Source organism: Micropterus salmoides, unplaced genomic scaffold (assembly GCF_014851395.1).
Source record: "Micropterus salmoides isolate LMB-PRFRI ecotype aquatic unplaced genomic scaffold, ASM1485139v1 Ms_hic_scaffold_7, whole genome shotgun sequence".
Lineage (NCBI taxonomy): Eukaryota > Metazoa > Chordata > Actinopteri > Centrarchiformes > Centrarchidae > Micropterus > Micropterus salmoides.
Genome location: NW_024044459.1, coordinates 165,259 through 188,691, shown reverse-complemented (window position 1 = coordinate 188,691; position 23,433 = coordinate 165,259). Strand labels below are relative to the sequence as shown.

General features: G+C 42.2%; 1 protein-coding gene across 2 annotated transcripts in view; it reads left to right on the top strand.

The window, feature by feature from the left end:
* LOC119891217 (tight junction protein ZO-2-like) overlaps positions 1-23,433 on the top strand; it is a gene marked incomplete at its 3' end in the record, with an annotated part of 89,066 nt that overhangs the window by 40,957 nt on the left and 24,676 nt on the right. For both annotated transcript variants that reach the window (XM_038702595.1, XM_038702596.1), the window contains 7 exon segments: positions 321-424; positions 3,802-3,955; positions 10,938-11,043; positions 11,309-11,427; positions 14,692-14,755; positions 18,619-18,769; positions 18,931-19,039. In XM_038702595.1, the coding sequence (XP_038558523.1) occupies positions 321-424; positions 3,802-3,955; positions 10,938-11,043; positions 11,309-11,427; positions 14,692-14,755; positions 18,619-18,769; positions 18,931-19,039 (807 nt within the window).

Sequence of the window (23,433 nt, the reverse complement as noted above, 5' to 3'; positions counted from 1 at the left end):
ATAATTTGTACTATAACAGTTAATACACTCAAATACTGGCATACTGTCAGTAAGAAAAACACAAATGTCAGTATTTACAGATTAAAGACAATTGTTCATAGAGGGCTGACTGAAATAACGTGTGAAGGCGAAAGCACTTTGACCGGCCAGAAGATGCTCTAATCATGTTCTTCTGTGTTCTGGTGTACTGGTAGAAATTCTGAACAGCACTGCATTCACCTCCTGTTCTGTCTGGAAATGCCAAAATAAAATATCTTCAGTCAGTTCCAGCAGGGCTTTGCAGTAATGCTGGTGTATTGTATGTTTTTGTATTTTTGTAGAGTATGGTCTACGTCTGGGAAGTCAGATCTTCATCAAACAGATGACCAGCACAGGCCTGGCTGCCAAGGACGGGCACCTGCAGGAGGGTGACATTATTCTTAAGGTGCACACACATTCATTCCCAGTGCAGTCACACTGTCACATCCATCACCGGCCATAGGCCATGTAGCACATTGGTTCCAAACCTGGGGTCTAGGGACCCGCTAAGAGATCACTAGATAACGTGAAAGAATAAAATGTTTTACATTCATGTAAAGTAACGTGTTTCTTCTTTCACTGCTCTAGTTTTTGCTCATTTTTCTTGTGAAATACTGGATACTGGGGCTCCGTCTCTTCTGCAACCCTGGGTCGTCAGTGTGCATGTGTAGGTGTAGCGTGTAAGTGTGCACGCTATGCCTACACATGTGCACTGACAACCCAGGGTTAGGGTTACAATTTAGGATTTATTCACGCACTTTAAAAACATTTATTGAAAGTTTTAGTCTTTTTACATGTTTATTTACAGTATTAAACGTTAAAATGGATATTGTAATAGGCTGTATATCAACGTATTGGGAGAAAAGTGGTAGTTCTTTGTAAAATCAGATGTTGAGCACCCCCATATCGCCAAAATGGTATGATCCTTGTTTCACTGCGGAGCTTCGACTCTAAGATTTACAGTGAAATCAGGCTCCGCCCAGCAAAGCATCGAATCTTTGACTAATTGTGGTCAGCCCTATGTGAAAGTACACCTTTTTAATTTTTAACTAACTAAACAGCCTCATTGTGTTCAGGTTTTTCCTGGCCAAAACAGGTGGCAACAACTATGATTTAAGTATCTCATAAAAGGGAGTACAGCCCTCACATTGTTGTAAATAATGTAAAGAAATTTTTTGAAAATGTCCAAATGGGGCCCAATTAGCCATTTTCCCTCCCCGCTGTCATGTGACTCGTTAGTGTTCCAAGGTCTCAGGTGTGAATGTGGAGCAGGTGTGTTAAATTTGGTGTTCTCGCTCTCACACTCCCTCAACATGGTTGCTCTACATAAAGATGGCTGAGGCTATAAGAAGACCGCCAAGACCCTGAAACTGAGCTGCAGCCATACAGCGGTTCAAGAGGACAGGTTCCACTCAGAACAGGCCCCCCAGAAGGAAGCCTCTTCTAAATATGATGCACAAGAAAGCAAACAGTTTGCTGAAGACAAGCAGACTGAGGACATGGATTACTTAAGATAAACTTATTTGGTTCAGATGGTGTCAAGCGTGTGTGGCGGCAACCAGGTGAGGAGCACAAAGACAAGTGTGTCTTGCCTACAGTGTCCTGGTCTGGGGCTCTATGGGGGCCGCCAGCACTGGGGAGCTACAGCTCACTGAGGGAACCATGAATGCCAACATGTACTGTGACATACTGAAGCAGAGCAGGATCCCCTCCCTTCAAACACTGGGCCGCAGGGCAGCATTCCAACATGAAAACGACCCCAAACACACCTCCAAGACGACCACGAAGGTGGTGGACTGGCCAAGCATGTCTCCAGACCTGAACCCTACTGAGCACTCTGGTGAACTCCATGCCCAAGAGGGTTAAGGCAGTGCTGTGAAATAATGGTGGCCACACAAAATAGTGACACTGTGGGCCCAATTTGGACATTTTCACTTAGAGGTGTCCTTACTTGCCAGCGGTTTAGACATCAATGGCTGTGTGATGTGTTATTTTGAGGGGACAGCAGATTTATAGATTAGATATAGATATAGATTACAGATTTATACAAGCTGTACACTCACACTTTACATTGTAGCAAAGTGTTATTTCTTCAGTCACATGAAAAGATAGAATAAAATATTTACAAAAATATGAGGAGTGTACTCACCAGGGTACCCGCAGGGTCTTAAAAGTATTTAAAAAGTTAAATAAGTTCTTAAAAGTATTAAATTTCACTTACAAAGATCTTAAATTTTTTCTTGTTCTTTCATAGGATTAAATAAATGCCCTCAGTGGGACTTTACAATTGACTCCGTTTGGTGTGACTCTGATGTTATACGGCAGTACAGGTAACGTTACTGTTAACGTCCGTGTTTAGCTTTATGCTCTGGACTGTGGAGTGTTCGTGGTGCACGAGCTCTGCCATCCAAGCTCGAGTTGTTAATAAAGAAAACAAAACGTCTCTGACGTGCTACTAACAAGCTAACGTTAGCTCGTCGACTCAGAATGGGCAAGTGTCTGAAGTTCAGAAAGCCAGAGACACGGACAAGTGGCGGTTGAGGCTGAGGACGGTGGCACAACAAGCGGATCGGTGTGCGAGTCAGTCACACTATGAAACTCATAGTGATGAAACAGTATAGCTGGAAGACCTGCAGGTTACTGGTCAGCGAATGTTACAACAGCAACGGAGAGACAGTTGTGTATGAGATGAGGACCGTGCTGTGTGTCGGCGTTGTGTCACTGTTGTAGGGTAACGTTACGTGAACGGAAACATCCAACATGCTAACGCACTTTAAAGATACCAGCCAAACTCCTTGTCCCCGCTGCTTTCAAGCCAGTACTATATAATAATATATTTCAAGCAGCCTTTAGATGGAAAAACAGAACAGGATGATTAATCACTGAAGAAATTGCCATTTACATTGGCATACTACATTACATTACATATCTTATCTAGCCAAGGTGTAACTAATTGTAACAAATCACACTGCACAAATATTTTATTCATTTCATAGGTGTCATTTACACAGGGGACGCTGGGGACATGTCTCCATCACTTTTTAACAAGCATTTCTTAAACTATGTTCTGAAAAATGGCTTACAGCAAGAAATGTCAAAATACAAATGAAAATGCTTTGACAAAGGTTTATTTGCACAATAAGAAAACATGCACTGCAATCTAAATATCTATGTCCAAAAAATGTTCCTTAAGCAAAAAATAAAAAAACAAGTTTGAATTGTCACCTGAATCACTTTATATAAATCAAGACAATTCTACCATAAATTGGTGCAGAAAATGTCTCCAGAATGCAGGAGTGTTAAGTGATGTCAAAATTTTCTAGGGGACCCCCATTTAAATATATTTCAGCATTGAATATTTCATCAAAATAGTGTTAAAATATCTTCTTGTCTTGGGCTTGTGAACCCAATATTGTGAATCGTGCATGTGAGCTAAGTGTATCATCACACCGCTAATTTGAACCCCTATGTCCCCGCCACTTTTCAACACAAAGGGACGTCCCCAAAAAGCTATAGTGTGTTAAATATTAATGTATTTTAATAAAATGTTTTATTAAATTCATATAACTTTGTAAATAATTTCATCCTAGGTGGTATTAAAAAGTTCTTCAAAGTCCTAAATTTAACTTGGAGAATCCTGGGGCTACCCTGACTCACTTTTATGAGATACTATACATAAAACACATAACACAATAAACTGTGTGTCACAAAATGTTTCAAATTGACAGCAACATTATATAAATGTAAGCTCTATACAGATCTGTTTGTGCTGTGCGTGTGCAGATCAATGGGACAGTGACAGAGAACCTGTCTCTGCATGATGCCGGGAAACTGATAGAGAAGTCGAGAGGGAAGCTACAGCTGGTGGTCCTCAGAGACCGCCGCCAGATCCTTGTGCGAATCCCCCCCCTCGCAGACTCTGACTCTGATAATGACGGTGAGTCACTGAAAGCATGGCCTAGCCAACAGGTTAGGTAAACCATAAGGACTTTTGTAGTCGCTGCATGAAAAGTGGGATTTTTTTCGGCACGTTAAATTGCCGTGGAAGTTCAGGTTAACATCCGCTCACAGGAATTTTTGGCCAGCACAGAAAGATGTCTGGAACTGCTGGGAATTGACATGGATTTTGTTTGTCACTGTTGCCCCCAATGATTCTCCTTATCCTCGTACTACTGCTTCCATTAGCTGAGATCTCCGGAGACCATTGATGTCAAAAATGTTCTTCCAAATTTAATCAAATCAATGTCATAACTAATGTATGACCTCCATACCACAGTGTCTATGGGCATTATTTCAATCATGTTTACATTTACAAAAGTTCAAAATGAATGCATTCACTGAAAATAACATGTAAAACTAAGCAGTCTTGAGTTTGTGCTTGCAGCTGCTCACTCAAAAAGAGAGGTTACCAGCAGGTCAGGGTTTAATCAGGACCTTACTGTGGGCTGAAATGCTTTTAGGAAAAACCTCCAGCTCCTTGTGTTGAAATCTGACTAGAAACTGTAATTGCTCAAAGGTGCAATCTTTGTCTGTGTTTTCTCTTCCAGATAATATGTCATACTTTTAGATGAAGGACCACCCAAGACACAGCAATGTGTAACAATATGTTGCCTTTCTCTAAGCTGTAAACGGCTGTGACACAACCTGACTAAGTTGTAAAGCTTTCACACCTTTTGCACTTGTCTTTTTGCTGCTCTAAATCTTTTTAACTTTTTAATACATGATTCGTTTTCCTGAATAAACACATTTTAATGACTATGTATTTTGAATTGTGTGATTCATTAAGCATAGAAGTTGAACAATCCCAGTGGAAGAAGTCTGTATGCTGCTTCAGATCAGTGCTCTTCACTATTTTTCAATGAGAGGCACACTGTCAATCACTTTCACCACAAAACACCTGGAGGCCCCCGACCACTGAGCCAGTGTGCCTACTAATTTGGCACCCCATGACACGTATGTAATATGTAATGCAGCCAAAACAATCCTATTTAAAAACAGGGATGAGTGGAAGCAGGCATGCATTTCCTATACTTTCTTCTTTGTTCATGGTTGAGAATGTTGACTTGACACAAAGAAAGACATCACTTTTTAGTGGTTTTAAAGTGGGAAAATTTGCTTCAGACACCACCTCTCTGTGAGCCCGTTTGTTCTGCTCTCTGCATGGCTACATAGCCCTCATGGAGCATTTCAGGATAAGAGCCTGCCTGACTTTGCTGACTTGTTCAGATTTTTTTCAGTTGTCCTTGATTTTGTGCTTCTACCATGGTTAAGTAGGCTACGTAATTAAATTGTTTTTTGTTGTTGTTGTTTTAACTGTGTTTATTGTTGATATAGGATGGGGAGTCTGCACACGGTGTTTTATTTTGAAAATTGACCAGATTCTCTCTGCCATTCTGTGTCTGACTTCCTGCCCAGTTCATCTGCTCTGTGCTGCTTGACGCTGATTCCCTCCAAAATAGACTGGCAGTGAATATTGAACTTTAGCTAAACTTTTTTAAAAAGCCCTACAGGAAAGTGCCTTGGGGCATCAGCAATTGCAAGACTTGAGCAAATGGCATTTTTGAAACTTTTTAAATTTAGTTTTTTTTTTAATCAAAGGTCGAAACAAACAAAAGCATCAGAAGTGCATTCAGAATGTCCTCATCTCTTCTGGCTAAGGAGTGGAAGGAAGCACTCAGCTGAGCAACATCTGTCACATCTGTGTGTTCGTCCACCGGCAACACATTACTGTAGTAACTGGTCACATAACATCTTTGCTGATGTCTTCTATTCGCCTCGTGAATCAGTCAACTGTAATCCATGTTTTTGCTTTACAGTTGCATGGGTGAACAGTATTTCTGCTGTAGCAAAAAAGAAGTCTTTTATTATTTCTTAGTGTGAGGAGGCTGTAGAAGTCGTTCTGTGGATGAGCTTTTGCTGCTCATAAAGCCAAGCAGTATGCGGCTCGAATGTTCTTTTCCTGAGGTTCCTCCCAGATGGAGAAGTTTCATTCAAATTTGGATGCGTGGTTTGGAAATGGTGCCCCACGTACTTTGTGTGAGACCGGAGCAGGTGTGGTTCAATGTTAAACACAAATTAGTGTTTAGTTTTCTTTTCTATGCTCATCTTGTATGTATGGCTCGTATCTTTCTTCTTTCACTCTGAACACCTGCTGTCTGCCGGCAGACTCTGGCTTGAAATGACATCACCAGCGCAGAATGGCAGCGCCGCTATGGGATATATTGTGGGGTTTTTGGTAGTTTTTTATTTTTTGGCTGATATTTTGGCTTCATTTTGTGCAGTGGAGGTGCAGTGTCCATCATTATGTACAGTCTATGATCCGAACTAATGCTACTACACGAGTTTGCAGTGTTGCCAGATTGGTGAAAATTTCCACCTCTAGCTTTATAAATTAATTGTAGTATAAGACCAAAAGCTTGCATGATTATAGTGCACTGTACTGTGTACGTATATAATATAAATGTCCAACACCACTCTTGCCGTTGTGGTGCTCTAGTGGGCCGCAGTGAGTTAGGCAGGTCTGAGCAGCTCTTCACAATCCCATGTTTGTAGCATACACTGCCATCTTGTGTATGGATAGTGCAGCTGTTTTGATTGTTTTTATGAATGATGTGTATTGGCTGCATTATCATATGATTATTAGCTGACCTTGCAAGCCACCAATTAAAGCTTGGTGAACCTTTTAACAAAAGTGCTCTATTTTCTAAGACATTGAATCATGCTGTTGCAGACAAAGGGTGATTATTTATTTTTGTGAATACAGAATGTTGCATGACAAAGCGTGGCTCATAAAGTGGGTAAGATGTTTGTTGACTTTTCAGTGTAACATATTAATGATCTGTCCTAACAGTGTAGCATCTCGCCGTTGTCTGTCTATATCTGAACTCCCATCTCCTCCTGTGGTCTCTTGCTGTCTTTCTGTTTTACACAGACAATCTCATATAATGCCCCCACACATCTCACTGCACAGAGCGGGTCACTGTAATTAATTGTTGACAGAAATATAAGTAGATTAAGTGTGTGTGTGTGTGTGTGTGTGTGTGTGTGTGAGAGTGTAATCCTCCATGCTTGCTGAGTTGTATGCTTGCCTGTAATTAACAATGGTGGAAAGACACATTCGTTACAAATAGCACAAACAGAGAAGTCTTTTGTTTTGTTTTGTTTATTTACTAACATTAGCTACCATATGCTCCTATGCAGTACATCCGGAAAGTATTCACAGAGTTTCAATGCAAAGTAAACATTTTGCTGTGATTAAATAGCAATAAACAGATCAAACTGATGCTGAAATAACTACAAAATGATGCAGATTTGTTATATGAATTCATGCTTTGTCAGATCTGTCAGCAAATGTTTGTTTCTGAATGGAGTTCGGATCGATCAGGGCTATGCTATGCTAACTTGGTCACAGTAAAGTACAACGATAGCTGGAATAAAGTTACAGACACATATTGTCTGAACTCACCAGGTAGGTCAACTTTCTCACTTTCTTTTCTCCAAGTAATATCCAGTTTTGTCCGGTTTTTATATAAATATGAAGTAGTAGTCCAGCAGAGCTCTGGGTGTCCACCCTAACAACACCAGTGGAACTGGATGTGCACGGAAGCTCGCTGCTGAGAAGCTTGAGTGAAGAAAAATCAACGTTGTAATCCCAAAAACTAAAGTAAAAAGCTAATTTAATAAAAGCAGTTGTCTGTACAATGACTTTGTACGTGAACACACTGCCCCAAACACTCACTTCGCTTTTGGTCTGAAAGCACCTTTAGGCCCTCCCTCAAGAGCCAGGCATAGAGAAAACTTTGAATTGTCTCTATTTGTGAGTCATTCACATTAACATACCATCCAATTTTGGTGCTGTGACCTAAATTTGAATAGCTGATATTGTTTCTGAACAAAATTATAAAGGTTATAAAACTTTTGTTTTTGCCCCTGATCAGCATCTTGATATGCCACACCTGTGGGGTGGATGGATTATCTGGGCAAAGGAGAAGTGCTCACTGACACCGATTTTGACAGATTTGTGAACAATATTTGAGAGAAATAGGCCTTTTGTGTCCATAGAGAAAGTCTTAGATCTTTGAGTTCAGCTCGTGATGAATGGGGGCAAAAACAAAAGTGTTGCCTTTATAGTTTTGTTCTGTGTGTGTGTGCGCGTGTCTGTGCGTGTGCGTGTGTGTGTGTGCCTTACATGTCACAGTTCATAGACAAGGAAGCAATATTTGGCCAACACCAGGTTCATCACATATCACATTTCTCTTTTTCTGTCTGTCTGTCCTTCATCCTCTCTCTTTCTTAAAGTTTCTTATATTTGCTCTTCAACCTCTTATCACTTCTGGTTAAAGCCCTGGATGCAGAATGTCGCTCTAAAGCGTGAGTTATACTCCTGCGTCAGGTCTACATGCTTAGCCAACTGCGTAGCCATGCATTTATACTTGTGCGTCAGTGTCTCCTTTGTTCTGCCAAAGGCTAGTTGGCGGTAGCACTACAGCGTCCACTGAGTTGACTTTTGCCGACCAAGCAGGCTAACTTCCAGTTTAGCCCACCGCTAACTTGAATGGGGGTAAAGTAGTTTGTAGTTAGGCTATGATGTAGGCTACGGGGCAACGCATAGGCTATGCCGTCGATTTGATGCAGAAGTATAAATCACGCTTAACTCTAATCAGACTAATTAACATGTGCTAGATCGTACTTCTCTGACTGCTTAAAGCCATGAAGAGATGGAACAATCCTGTTCAAAGTGACAGAGTTGTTGGCTGTTAAAGAGGTTTGTCACGGCGTGTTTTTCGGGGGACAGATTAGTCGCACTTTTTTATTTGCTTTCTTGTGTGTGGATCTCTCGCTTATCCTCTCACCTGATTCCTCAAATTTTGCTGTGATTTGTGGTTTCTTGGTGTACAGGCTTCTGATAAAGCTCAAATCTTCAGCCTCCCTCCCTTTCTTCGGAGCGCTGTGTTGAGTGACACACTACAAGATAAAAGCAGCCAAATACTTCAAAAAAATGGATATACCCATGAGCTGCCCTCATTCCCGCAGATCTGGGAAGGCTGTCCACAAGGATTAGGAGTGTGTTCAAGGGAATTTTTGACCGTTCTTCTAGAAGTGCATTTGTGAGGTCAGGCACAGATGTTGGACCAGAAGGCCTGGCTCGCAGTCTGCATTCTAATTCATCCCAAAGGTGCTCTGTCGGGTTGGGGTCAGGACTCTTTGCAGCCCAGTCAAGTTCTCCACACCAAACTCCCTCATCCATGTCTTTATGGACCTTGCTTTGTGCACTTGTGCTCAGTCATGTTGGAACAGGAAGGGGCCATCCCCAAAGTGTTTCCACAAATTTAGGAGCATGAAATTGTCCTAAATGTCTTGGTATACTGAAGCACGGTTCCTTTCACTGGAACTAAGGGGCCAAGCCCAACCCCTAAAAAAAACCCATCACCACACCATAACACCCCTTCCACCAAACTTTAGTACAAGTACCTGGCAACTGCCAAACCCAGACTCGTCCATCGGATTGCCAGTCAGAGAAGCGCGATTCGTCACTCCAGAGAACACGTCTCCACTGCTCTAGTGTCCAGTGCTGGTGTGCTTTACACCTTTGCATCCGACGCTTTGCATTACACTTGTGATGAAAGGCTTTGATGCAGCTGCCTGGCCATGGAAACCCATTCCATGAAGCTTTCTACGTACTGTTGTTGAGCTAATCTAAAGGCCACACGACGTTTAGAGGCCTGTAGCTATTGACTCTGCAGAAAGTTGGCGACTGTGCGTCTCAGCATGCTCTGACCCCGCTCTGTGATTTTATGTGTTCTCTACCACTTTGTGGCTTAGTTTCTGTTGTTCCCAATGGTTTGCACTTTGTTATAATACCAGTTGACAGTGGAATGTTTAGTAGTGAGGAAATTGAACAGGTGGCAACCTATCATGGTACCACGCTTGAATTCAGTGAGCTCCTGAGAGCAAACTATTCTTTCGTAAATGTTTGTAGAAGCAGTCTGCATACCTAGCTGTTTGACTTTGCTTGAATTCAATGATTCGGAGGGGTGTTCTAAAACTTTTGGCCATCCGTCCTTTTTTCACCAGTTATCTGGTTGCAATGACCGCAAGCCAGTTCAGACCTCCTTAAGTCCAGCCACGGCCTCCAGCTACACCAGGGCATCACTAGTATATTCTGCTTCTGCCCAACAAAGGCATCTTGGAGGCATCCTAATCAGTTGCCCAAACTTCCCCAGGTGGCCCCTTTCAACGCAAAGGAGCTATGATTCCACTCCAGGCTCCATCCAGATGTCTGAGCTACTCACCCTGTCCCATAAGGCGTCATGTGCTTTAAACAAAGCAAATCTGAGTATGGCCACTACGCTAAAACCACCTCACTGTCCAGAACTGTACTTAAGGACTTGTTTGGTGCCCATAGTGGTCTTTATTTCAAACAGAACTGCCGGCCATGTAATATTAAAATGCACATGCTTTTACCATCCGTAACCGGTGTTGTCAAACCAACAAAGACTGAAATCTTAAGGATTATTTCTGAAGTGTATTAGAACAATTGCTAATAATCAAGTGCACTCATACTAATGGCTGCCTGGAAGGCAGGAAAATACCCTAAAAACAAAAAGAGTTTTTCCACAAATCTGAACAATTCTGATGATTTCTGGACTATCAGTTCAGTGTGTTGGAGTAGTAGCTGCTTTTATCTTTAGTACTGAGCTGTGGCACTAGAGTTTGTCCTCACAATTCACAAAAAGATCTTTAATAACATCCTCACTCTGTCCCAGGCGCTAATTAGCTATGGTTTCCTGAGGTAGCCATTTTCTACAGCTGGTGGTGCTGGTGGTGGGGCGGGTGGCAGGCAGCTTGGACAGGGGGATTTAGCTTGAAAGAGCCTTGTGTGTCTAACTGAGATGTCTGTCTGTTTGGCTATCCGTCAGACATATCAGAGATGGAGTCATACCATTCCTATTCTCCCCCAGAGGAGAGGAGGTCCCGCCAGTCTGACCTGTCCTCCCACTCTTCTAATGAAAGAGACAACCCCAGGTAGGATGGATGGAGGCTTGGATGGATGAGTTGGAAGTAAGACAATTACAGTTTCAAAACCTTACACAGCTGACTTCCAGTTCATTTATGTAGAATTGTGGATTAAGGGGTAACTTTGTTTTTTCAACCAGGCCCTATTTTCCCAGGGTTTTTTTTTGTCTATGTGACTAATTGCAAGCTACATCAAAGTGCAAAGTTACAAAGTACGTCCACTAAAACGTGTTATTTCAAGTGTCTGACAACATTGTGTGTGTATGTGTAACAGGGAAGAACCCATGAGGACAGCCAAGATGTCAGCCATGGCCTCCCCATTCAGAGTACCTGAAGACCCCCAGGCCTCAGCTGAGCTGGACAAAGACACAGCACACATTGAGGAGCCTCCAGGTTATCACTCAGTACACCATCTACGTCAGTCAACCATGACAGGGTCATAGCCCTCACATTAACAACGTCCAGAAACACACCAACATCTAACTTACTGGACTGAATAGAAGATAACTCCTTGTTTTCAATTCAATTCAATTTTATTTATATAGCGGCAAATCACAACAACAGTTATCTCACAGCCCTTTTCATAAAAGAGCAGGTCTAGACCGTACTCTATGATGATATTTACAGAAGCCCAACAGTTCCCACCAAGAGCAGCACTAGGCGACAGAGGCAAGGAAAAACTTCCTTTTAAGAGGCAGAAACCTCGAGCAGAACCATGGCTCAGGGTGGGCGGCCATCTACCTCAACCAGTTGGGGTGAAGGAGAGAGAGGGAGAGAGGGAGAGGGGGAGAGGGAGAGGGGGAGAGAGAGAGGGCAGGAGAGGAACAGAGAGAAAAAGAGAGGGATGGAAGGAGAGAGAGGGGAGGCAGCCTACACAATATACACACAGAGGTACAGACAGTAAAGGTGATGTTGCTATAGACTAAATGAAAAATGGTACAGATATTTATAGTAGTGTTAATGGTAACAATCGTAATGTTAATGATTATAATAACAATAATAACAATAAGACTAGTAACAATAGTCGTTGCAGCAGAGGGTGTCGAGCAGGAACACGGGGGCAGCAGGTGACCCGCAGCCACAGATCCAGACTCCACAGCTCCAGAGCCAGAAAACCTGCAGGAAGTGATAGGAGGAGAGAGGAGAGGGACGAGAAAGCACAAGACTACCAGAAAGGGGAGAAGTTGTGTTAGTAACATGCAATAATGGGATGAGGTTGCATACAGAGGGAGAGAAAGTAGCGGAGAGAGGAGCCCAGTGCATCATGGGAAATCCCCCGGCAGTCTAGGCCTATAGCAGCATAACTAAGGGATGGTTCAGGACTCACCTGAGCCAGCCCTAACTATAAGCTTTATCAAAGAGGAAAGTCTTAAGCCTACTCTTAAATGTGGAGATGGTGTCTGCCTCCTGAACCCAAACTGGAACCTGGTTCCACAGGAGAGGAGCTTGATAGCTGAACGCTCTGGCTCCTAGTCTACTTTTGGAGACTCTAGGAACCACAAGTAACCCTGCATTCTGGGAGCGCAGTGCTCTGGAGGGGTAGTAAGGTACTATGAGCTCTTTAAGATAAGATGGTGCCTGACCATTAAGAGCTTTGTAGGTAAGAAGAATGATTTTAAATTCTATTCTGGATTTTACTGGAAGCCAATGCAAAGAAGCTAAAACAGGAGAAATATGATTTCTTTTCCTGGTTCCTGTCAGAACACGTGCTGCAGCATTCTGGATCAGCTGAAGAGTCTTAACGGACTTTTTCACAATAGGAAAAATACATGCCATCCAGATTTTAACATCCTGAAGGCACATTTGAAGTTTAGCGAACTGATGAGTTTCATCTGGTTTGATCGATAGATATAACTGAGTATCATCTGCATAACAATGAAAGTTTACGGAATGTTTCCTGTTAATATTGCCTAAAGGAAGCATATATAAAGTGAAGAGGATTGGTCCGTGACTCCATGACTAACTTTGGCATGCATGGAGGACTCATCGTTAACATGTACAAACTGAAATCAATCTGATAAATAGGACTTAAACCAGCTTAGAGCGGTTCCTTTTATGGCAATGAAATGTTCCAGTCTCTGCGATAGGATCTGATGGTCAATGGTATCAAATGCAGCACTAAGATCTAATAAAACCAGTACAGAGACAAGTCCTTTGTCTGATGCAATAAGGAGGTCGTTAGTAATTTTCACCAGTGCTGTCTCTGTGCTATGATGAGCTCTAAATCCTGACTGAAAATCCTCAAATAAACTATTGCTCTGTAGAAAGTCACACAGCTGTTTAGCAACTGCTTTCTCCAGAACCTTAGAGAGAAATGGAAGGTTAGATATAGGTCTATAGTTGGCTAAAACATCCGGATCAAGTTTGGGCTTTTTCAGAAGAGGTTTAATTACAGCTACTTTAAAGTACTGTAGTACATAGCCTGTTGATAAAGATAAATTGATCATATTTTGTATAGAAGTGCTGTCTAAGGGTAAAACATCTTTAAGCAGCCTAGTCGGGATGGGGTCTAAGAGGCAGGTTGATGGTTTAGATGAAGAAATTATTGAAGTTAGTTGGTAAAGATTGAGGGAAGCAAAACAGTCTAAACATGTATCTGGTTCTACAGCTGTTTCGAAGGTTCCTGAGTTTAGAGATAAGTCGGTGCCAGTTGAGGGCAGGTCTTGGTGAATTTTGTTTCTAATAGCTAGAATTTTATCATTAAAGAAGCTCATGAAGTCGAAACTACTGAGAGCTATGGGAATACTTGGCTCAATAGAGATGTGACTCTCTGTCAGCCTGGCTACAGTGCTGAAAAGAAACCTGGGGTTGTTCCTATTTTCCTCTATTAATGACGAGTAGTACGCTGCTCTGGCATTACGGAGGGCCTTCCTATAAGTTTTAAGACTATCTTGCCAAATTAAACGAGAATTTTCCAGTTTGGTGGAACGCCAATTCCTCTCAAGTTTCCGCGATATTTGCTTTAATTTGCGAGTTTCAGTATTATACCATGGAGCTAACCGTCTTTGTTTCATTATTTTCTTTTTTAGAGGGGCTACAGAGTCCAGTGTCAATCGCAGCGAGCCTGCAGCACTATCAACAAGATGATGGATTTGGGAGGGACTGAAACTAGCATAGGAGTCCTCCGTTACTTTGTGACTAGATAATGAATTTAGAGCTGATGGAATCGCATCATTAAATTTAGCTACAGCACTATCAGACAGACATCTTGTATAGAAATTTTTGCCCAATGGTGTGTAGTTCAGCAGTTTTGAGACTCTTTAAATATATTATAAAACAGACAGAATGTGTTGGCCACTTGGGAGCAGTGGGAACAAACTATAAGAACAATGTCTGCATTATTTTCATCTTATAAAATTGATTTGGCAATCATGCTAGCTAAGAATTTTTTAATGAATGGATGTAAATCCCAAATTCAAACCAGATTGACATGAGTTTGATAAGAAAAGAGTTTCAGGTTGTCAAGCTAAAACAGTGATCTAAATGAGACCAGCAAAACCCATACACAGGACACATTTGTTTTCTCCAGCAAAAGGGTGGGTTTGAATCCTTCGGTAATTTCCAAAGCTTCATTATACATTTACTTATACTGACCTCACATGTTGTTGGCAACATGTAAGATGTTAACAACACTCTTCTTGATTGTCTTATATACAGTTGCTGCAACAGCCACACCCAAGATTCTCCTCCGACCAAGTGCAGAAGATGAAAAAATATACGGGTGAGTTATTCTTTTTACTATGTTTGCTTTCCCCATTAATGCTTGATTAATAATCACACTATTTACCTTCATGTCAATTGAAATAATATCAGTTTATATAAAGAAACTGCTACTTACAGTGAAGGTTCATCAAAACACACATGACAAACATCTACATGCTCTTCCGCAAAGGCAAAATTTTTGGAGACGAAGAAAAAAGGAAGTCCGGTCCAGCCAAACCCTCTGTTTATAATGTGGGAGGTACTCACAGGTACTGAACCACCAGTTGGTTTCTCCTTGTGGTGTGGAGGGCAAAGCACTTGCAGTTTGTAACAGAAAACATAGACAAGTCAAATAAGAATTAGTATCACACACAGTGGTGTGCAATGAAGAATATATAAAACAAGTCAATGTAAATTAAAGGAAAAATAAAGTAAACATCGCGCGGTTTATAATCAATAAATAAAACATAAACAAATGGAAAAATAAAATACATGTGTGTGTCTCTGCCGACGTAGTCTGCGTTGAGGTCTGGCATCAAACACACAGGCACAGTTCCGGCTTTTCAGCCACTTTTTACTCCACGTTCACATCTGCATTCACAGTAAAAAAGACAGGGAGCATCATGTGTCAGACAGACGTTGCTCTCCTCTAACAGGGTCAGCTCTGACCGGAGCGTCTGTGCTCTCACCCAGGTCACCATGGCAACATCACCACAGCGACCACGCGCACATGCGTCCCAAACACAAGGATTTAACAATAAATAATAAAGACGTTTTGGTGAAATTCACAAGTATATAGTGTCACCTGTTACATTCGCATGAGACATTTTTGTAGAAGTGAGCTTGAAAAAATTAGATGAAGTTAGGGACAGACTCTGAGAGCCTGATCTCCTCTGGACTGTTCCTGAGTGTAAGGGCCCTGACAGCAAAGGCCCTGTCTCCTTTGGAGACAGCCAGCACAGAGATGCTACAAATGAGGAGATATGGTCACATTTTCTGCAGCGAGTTATAAGTTGAGCTGCAGCATTTTGGACAAATTGTAGGTGATGAAGTGATTTTTAACTGAGACACGTATACAGGACGTTACAGTAGTCAAGGTTGGAGGAGATGAAGGCATGGATGACTTTCTCTAGATTGTTGGCTGAAATAAAAACAACTTTCTCTACATGGGGCTCCAAACACAAGTCCTGATATCTGGACTCAAGCTTAGCATAAATTGCTAGTTCCCCTAGGTTTGCCATGATATGAGTTCTATTAGCTGGGGGACCAATGACATCCGATTTAGGGAGATTTAGATGTAGGAAGTTGTGTGACATCCAGTCATTGATCCAGCAAGGCATTTGTGAAGGGTGGCAGTGTTGATCGGGATACAGAGCTGTGTGTCATGAGCGTAACAGTTGAATTGTACATTGTATTTGTGGATGATGTTAACGAGGGGAAGCATAAATACAGCATGTATGGGATCAAACTGAGCCGGCCATTGTCACAGAGAAACACCTGTTAGATAAGTAGGACCTGAACCATCAGTGATCCCTGCCCACCTTTCAAGTCTGCCCATGGGCAGGTTGTGAGCACTGAGGTCCAAAAGAACTACACTGCTCAAAAAAATAAAGGGAACACTTAAACAACACAGTGTAACTCCAAGTCAGTCACACTCCTGTGAAATCAAACTGTCCACTTAGGAAGCAACACTGATTGACAATCAATTTCACATGCTGTTGTGCAAATGGAATAGACAACAGGTGGAAATTATAGGCAATTAGCAAGACACCCCCAATAAAGGAGTGGTTCTGTAGGTGGAGACCACAGACCACTTCTCAGTTCCTATGCTTCCTGGCTGATGTTTTGGTCACTTTTGAATGCTGGCGGTGCTTTCACTCTAGTGGTAGCATGAGACGGAGTCTACAACCCACACAAGTGGTTCAAGTAGTGCAGCTCATCCAGGATGGCACATCAATGCGAGTTGTGGCAAGAAGGTTTGCTGTGTCTGTCAGCGTAGTGTCCAGAGCATGGAGGCGCTACCAGGAGACAGGCCAGTACATCAGGAGACGTGGAGGAGGCCGTAGGAGGGCAACAACCCGGCAGCAGGACCACTACCTCCGCCTTTTGCAAGGAGGAGCAGGAGGAGCACTGCCAGAGCCCTGCAAAATGACCTCCAGCAGGCCACAAATGTGCATGTGTCTGCTCAAACGGTCAGAAACAGACTCCATGAGGGTGGTATGAGGGCCCGACGTCACCAAGATTGGCAAATTCGCCACTGGCGCCCTGTGCTCTTCACAGATGAAAGCAGGTTCACACTGAGTCTGGAGACGCCGTGGAGAACGTACTGCTGCCTGCAACATCCTCCAGCATGACCGGTTTGGCGGTGGGTCAGTAATGGTGTGGGGTGGCATTTCTTTGGGGGGCCGCACAGCCCTCCATGTGCTCGCCAGAGGTAGCCTGACTGCCATTAGGTACCGAGATGAGATCCTCAGAGCCCTTGTGAGACCATATGCTGGTGTTGTTGGCCCTGGGTTCCTCCTAATGCAACACAATGCTAGACCTCATGTGGCTGGAGTGTGTCAGCAGTTCCTGCAAGAGGAAGGCATTGATGCTATGGACCGGCCCGCCCGTTCCCCAGACCTGAATCCAATGGAGCACATCTGGGACATCATGTCTCGCTCCATCCACCAACGCCACGTTGCACCACAGACTGTCCAGGAGTTGGCGGATGCTTTAGTCCAGGTCTGGGAGGAGATCCCTCAGGAGACCATCCACCACCTCATCAGGAGCATGCCCAGGCTTTGTAGGGAGGTCATACAGGCACGTGGAGGCCACACACACTACTGAGCCTCATTTTGACTTGTTTTAAGGACATTACATCAAAGTTGGATCGGCCTGTAGTGTGGTTTTCTTTAATATTGTTCACAATTCTGTCCAAGTCCGTGTCAGTGAGCACTTCTCCTTTGCCCAGATAATCCATCCACCTCACAGGTGTGGCATATCAAGATGCTGATCAGACAGCATGGGGACTGCACAGGTGTGCCTTAGGCTGGCCACAATAAAAGTGATGTATTTTACCACAGCTCCGTGATGTCATCATGAAGGAGTGGAAGAGGACTCCAGTGGCCACCTGTGAAGCTCTGGTGAACTCCATGCCCAAGAGGGTTAAGGCAGTGCTCGGAAATAATGGTGGCCACACAAAATAGTGACACTGTGGGCCCAATTTGGACATTTTCACATAGAGGTGTCCTCACTTTTGTTGCCAGCGGTTTGCCTGTGTCAGGCTGTGTGTTTCACCAGTGTGTATGTGGTGAATGCCGATGTAGTGTAAAAGCACTTTGAGTGGTTGAAAAGACTAGAAGGGTGCTATACGGAGCATTTATACAAGCTGTGCACTCACTACTTTACATTGTAGCAAAGTGTCATTTCTTCAGTCACATGAAAATTTTTATAAAAATGTGAGGTTTAGATACTGTATATATGACAGTAAATATCAGCTTTAAATGAGGGTTCAGTTACATCAAAGGTTGACTTCATTTGAACTGATGCATCCATGTTTGTTTTTCAACTCTTGCATCTCAGCCTAGTGGGACTTATTGGTGTTGTCAGGGAAATACATGATTTCCTGTGAGTATGCTATATGAATGAAATAACTGAGCTGAGGCCATTGTAGTGGTTTTCCGGTGCAGATGTTAAACATACTGCCCTGTCAAACAGGTTCAGTAGCACATCATTTATGCAAGATCACACAAAAAATTGGGAGGTGATATCTGTGTGACTGATTCCACATTCCTTTTGGACTTACAAATATTTAACATTTGCAAGGGCCAGATTTGTATGGAAAATGCATATATTTAAATCTGGGCCATGTTGTTTATGGCAGTATGTATTTTCCGGCAGGCCCAACACAGTAATGGTGAATTTCCAAAAGGGAGACAGCGTTGGGCTGAGGCTCGCAGGAGGAAATGATGTCGGCATCTTCATTGCTAGTGTTCAAGAGGGCAGTCCTGCTGAGGAAGAGGGCCTACGCATTGGAGACCAAATCCTAAAGGTAACTATTCCAGACACAACTTATTTCCATTTCATAAACAAAAATAAGCTCAGAGAAGCCATAGTTCAACCTGAAGGTGAGTTTACAGAAAAATACCATTGTATAAATCATCTCATTTTGAAACAGTGGTAATTATTGTACCCTTTGTTTGTGTCTTGAAGGTGAACAATGTTGATTTTCAAGGTGTAGTGAGAGAGGAAGCAGTGCTCTTCCTGTTGGAGATTCCTAAAGGGGAAGTGGTCACCATCCTGGCCCAGAGCAAACCTGATGGTAAAAATCCTCCAAAAACACCAACAGACACAGAAGCGTAAAGCGTCAGAGTTACATATCTCACATTAATAAAACATACAGTCCCCTCCAAAAGTACTGGAACGGTAAGGCTAATTCCTTTGTTTTTGTTGTTCACTGAAGACATTTGGGTTTAAGATCAAAGGATGAGTATGAGACAAGAGTTCAGAATTTCAGCTTTCATTTCCTGGTATTCACATCTAGATGTGTTAAACAACTCAAAACTCAAACTGTATTTTTATTATTATCTTTTACAAAAAACATACAATAATAATAATAATAATAATAATCTTTATTTGTAGAGCACTTTTCAAAAACAAGTTACAAAGTGCTTTAACAAGTGTAAAGACAATAATACCCAAAAGACAATAATACAAAAACAAGACAAGATAAAAGCAAGAAAACATTGAAAAGACTAAAATACACGTTTAAGATAAATATAAAATAAGTAAAATAGAATAAAATAAAAGGGATAAAATAAAGTCAAATAAGATCGGGAAAGGCTCTCCTATAAAAGTATGTTTTAAGAAGGGACTTAAGAGTTCACTGACTCAGCTGACCTGATTTCCTCGGGCAGGCTGTTCCAGAGCCTCGGGGCCCTGACAGCAAACGCTCTGTCCCCTTTAGTTTTCAGTCGAGACTCTGGAACAGACAGCAGACCTCTGCCCGAGGATCTATATATAAAATAGACAGGGCCTTCACAGGTGAGACAAAACACTTGACATTGCACAAGAAAGAAAATAATAAAGGGTACATCAAAGTATAAGGCTCTCTGGGTCTCCCATGGTTGTCCCTCAGGGTCATAGGTTTTTTATAATCTGTGGCTTTAGCTCAGCCAAAGTCAGTACTTCCAAGGGGGCGACATCCTCTACTCCTTTAAGAGTCCAGTCTATCAGTCCCGGCACAGAAAATAATAGAACAAAGCTCTCCAAAATAATCAGTTAACATTCAAGTAAAATTCCGCTTTATCAAGTATTTTTCACGTTTTTTGTGGCGTGCCTCAGGGTGAAAAAAAGTTTTCCGAAACGTAGATTTCCTGGACTATTTCTATGCATTCAAGGACTGTTGAGGGCTCCTTATTCAGCCATTTCCTGGTTATCACCTTTTTACTACTATCTGTCCTGCTTTTTCAGCCCTGCCTGTTTTTACTCATTGTGTTGATTGACATACAGTTTACTGGCGCATGCATTCTCCTAAGAAGGTAAGCACGTTTTTACAATTTTAACACATCTGCTGGTAAGCAGTGACACGTTCCTTCAGCACCATGAACACACACACTGAGGTTTATTTTGACTGCGAGCTGAGAGCCACGGGCAGCACAGGGAGGTCAGAAAGCACCGAGCCTGAGCCTGGCCATAAGGTTTGAGCAGTGATGGCCTGTGCTGCAACTAAAAATGCTAAAATGATGGAGTATTAATCAGAGCAGTTTTAACTGACTCAGTTGTAGGCTTGTCAGCAACTTGTGGAATATCCCAGAACACAGTGTACCTTCCCACAATGCTCTGCCAGCTGTCACACTCTCTCTGTTCTCTCTCTCTCTCTGATGTTTCCATTAATGATGGAGATACCAGCCAGCTCGGTCCCCAAGGCTTTTAGACCAGATGAGGCTAGTTTTGGTCAGCCAACCGTGACACACATGCACCCACACAGATCTGCTCAGGAGCACATGGGGTGAGAGAGAGCAGCACAGACTGTGTTATGTAATGGGCACATTGATGGCTCTAAGGATTTTGGCCTTTGTATTGAAAAAATCTATTTATTAAGCAAGTAACATCACACAGTGAAACACAGCACTGACCTGGCATGAAAATGGTGTGACTCTTCACTGCCAGCACTGTTTTAAGGTTATCAGAGACAGTTGGCTGGTCCTCACATACAAACAAATGGTAGTGGTTGAGATTAGAAAGGGTGGTGACTGTACGGTTTATTTTGGATAGGAAAGAATTATGGATGATTTTCAGGTTAAATGTACATTTCAGGAACACGTATATGTGTATTTTTTCTGCCAGCTGCAACAACTGTTGCAAGTTTAGTTATATTGAAATGCCTTGAGCAGAAATGTTTGCATTACTAAATTAAATGCGGTGGCAACACCAGTTCTTATGTCAAATAAGTAGGCTAAAGTTTATTTAAATAGCACCTTTGCCGAACAGACGATCACAACGTGCTTCACTATAAAAGACGAAAGCGTGACGTTTTATACAGACACAAAGAAAAGATGGACAATTGCGAGAGTGCTACAGTTTAGGAGGTACAGTTTTTAGTTTTCACGCTATCCTTTAGTTTTAAGCCTGAGGTGAGGAACAACCAACAAGCCCTGCTCAGAGGACCCCAGAGACCTAGTATGGTAGTTTTCTGTCTGCTCCTGGTTAAGAAATAGTCTGGCACATAACCACCCGTAAAACCACAATATGTCATTTGTACAACTTGGTTTTTGGAGGGATTACACAAACGAGATATATAACAGGTTAATCAGTGAGCTTCAGCTTTTTTTAGCTAAGCTTACTGGTTGCTGGCTGTAGCTTCAGATTTACCAGAGTGGTATCAATAGTCTTATCTAACCCTCTGCAACAAAGTGACTACGCTTATTTTCCAAAATGTTGGCCTATTCCTTTAATTTTGAATTGTGCAACCTGATTTCATTAGTTTCAAAGGACTGGTGATGGATTTACAAATGCTCTGCTTTTTAGACGATCATTAAATCATGTATAATAGACACATAATGTGTCTCTTATTTCATAAAATTTCCATTGAGTGCCGCTATTATAGCCTTTAAAGTAAAGTAGGTTATTCAAGGGGAACCCTTTTGTGTTATGTGTTTTATCAGTTTGAGTGTGTGATTAAAGTGGACTAAATTTGAGTCCACAGTGCATATGAAGCCTCAGTGTAGCCAGCCCGCCACGGCAGCAGTGTATTGTAGTCAGTATGACTGTTGCCTCTGTTGGTCCTTTTGGGTCAGTGCTTTGTCAGACCACACATATCAGATTGGGAAGCCTCACAGGAGCCTGGAGCTGGCTGTAAAGTGTATTTCCATGCAACAGTCAGACAAATATGTGCGTTTTCTTTCAATTGTGCAAATAAGACTGGAAATTTGAGCGTGGAAGTTCATTCTTGACCTTTGAGAACAGTGCATGCAAGAAAATAATGTAAGCCCAAAGGTCCACATACTAATACTTTTGAGCTTTCAGCTGCACCTCATTGTCTGTATTCAGTGAATAGAAATGCCTCAGTTGTCGTCACTTATACCATGGTCTGGGAGAGTCCTGGTAATATAATTATCTAAAATTAGTAACCATAGCAACAGGGCAGCGGCACTCAAAGCCTCAGTTTACAGTTTATTGCAACACCTTAACAAGCTAACATCTAATTATAACAATGAGTGACTTCAACATTTCTATTTGGAGGATATGACAACTAGAGACAGAGAAACTGAAAAGAAAAATGACACAAGGAGTTCACACCGGGAGAATTAAATAAGTTTGAAGATGTAAAACAAAAAAAGCATCGTAATGGGCACCTAAAACACTGAGAGGCTCTAAATGAGTCCATGCAGGGCTTTTATGCCACTGTTCAGTCCTCCACGACAAGGGGTGAGTACAGTATTGCCAGCCTAAGGAGTCTGAGGCCCCATCCACACTACTCTGTTTTTAGTTTTAAAACCAATATAATCTGCATCCACTGCAGCGTTTTAGCTGCGTTTCGAATAGATCTCCATCTATTTTAAAAAGACTGAAAACGCACATCTAGTGGCCGTTCTACTTGTACTTTTCGACCACTCAAAGCGCTTCTACACTACATCCGCATTCACACATTGAGCTTAAGTGCTCAAACGGAAACTAACTTCCACTCCACCAGGGGCAATTCGGAATTCAGTATCTTGCTCTTTGAATAGCGACTCTTTTTGCACCTTTATCCGGAACAATCTATCACAATTCTGATAATAAAAGCTCTCCGGTGTCCCCTGCTACAGTCTGGGATGCAGCTAAAGCCACTTTACGTGGACACCGTATTTGCTATAGCTCTCATCAGAAAAAGCCTTAGTGGAAAACAGAAAAAACCCTGAAAAGGAAGTGATTAGGCTGGAGCAAATTCATAAGCAGTCACCCACACCAGCAAACTTAAAGGCACTAGTGGCTGCTAAGACTGAACTTAATATGGACCATACTCGTCACATCCAAAACATAAATATTATGAATATGAAGTCCAGCCGCCTGCTTGCCTACCAACAATATATATAGTGATCACTCAATTAATAGGATAAGAACACAGAACGGGGATGTGTGTGATCCAGTGATTGTCAATAACACATTCCGGGATTTTTTATAAATCCCTGTATAGTGCAGAGAAGGTTGACACCACTGCTATCGCTTCCTATC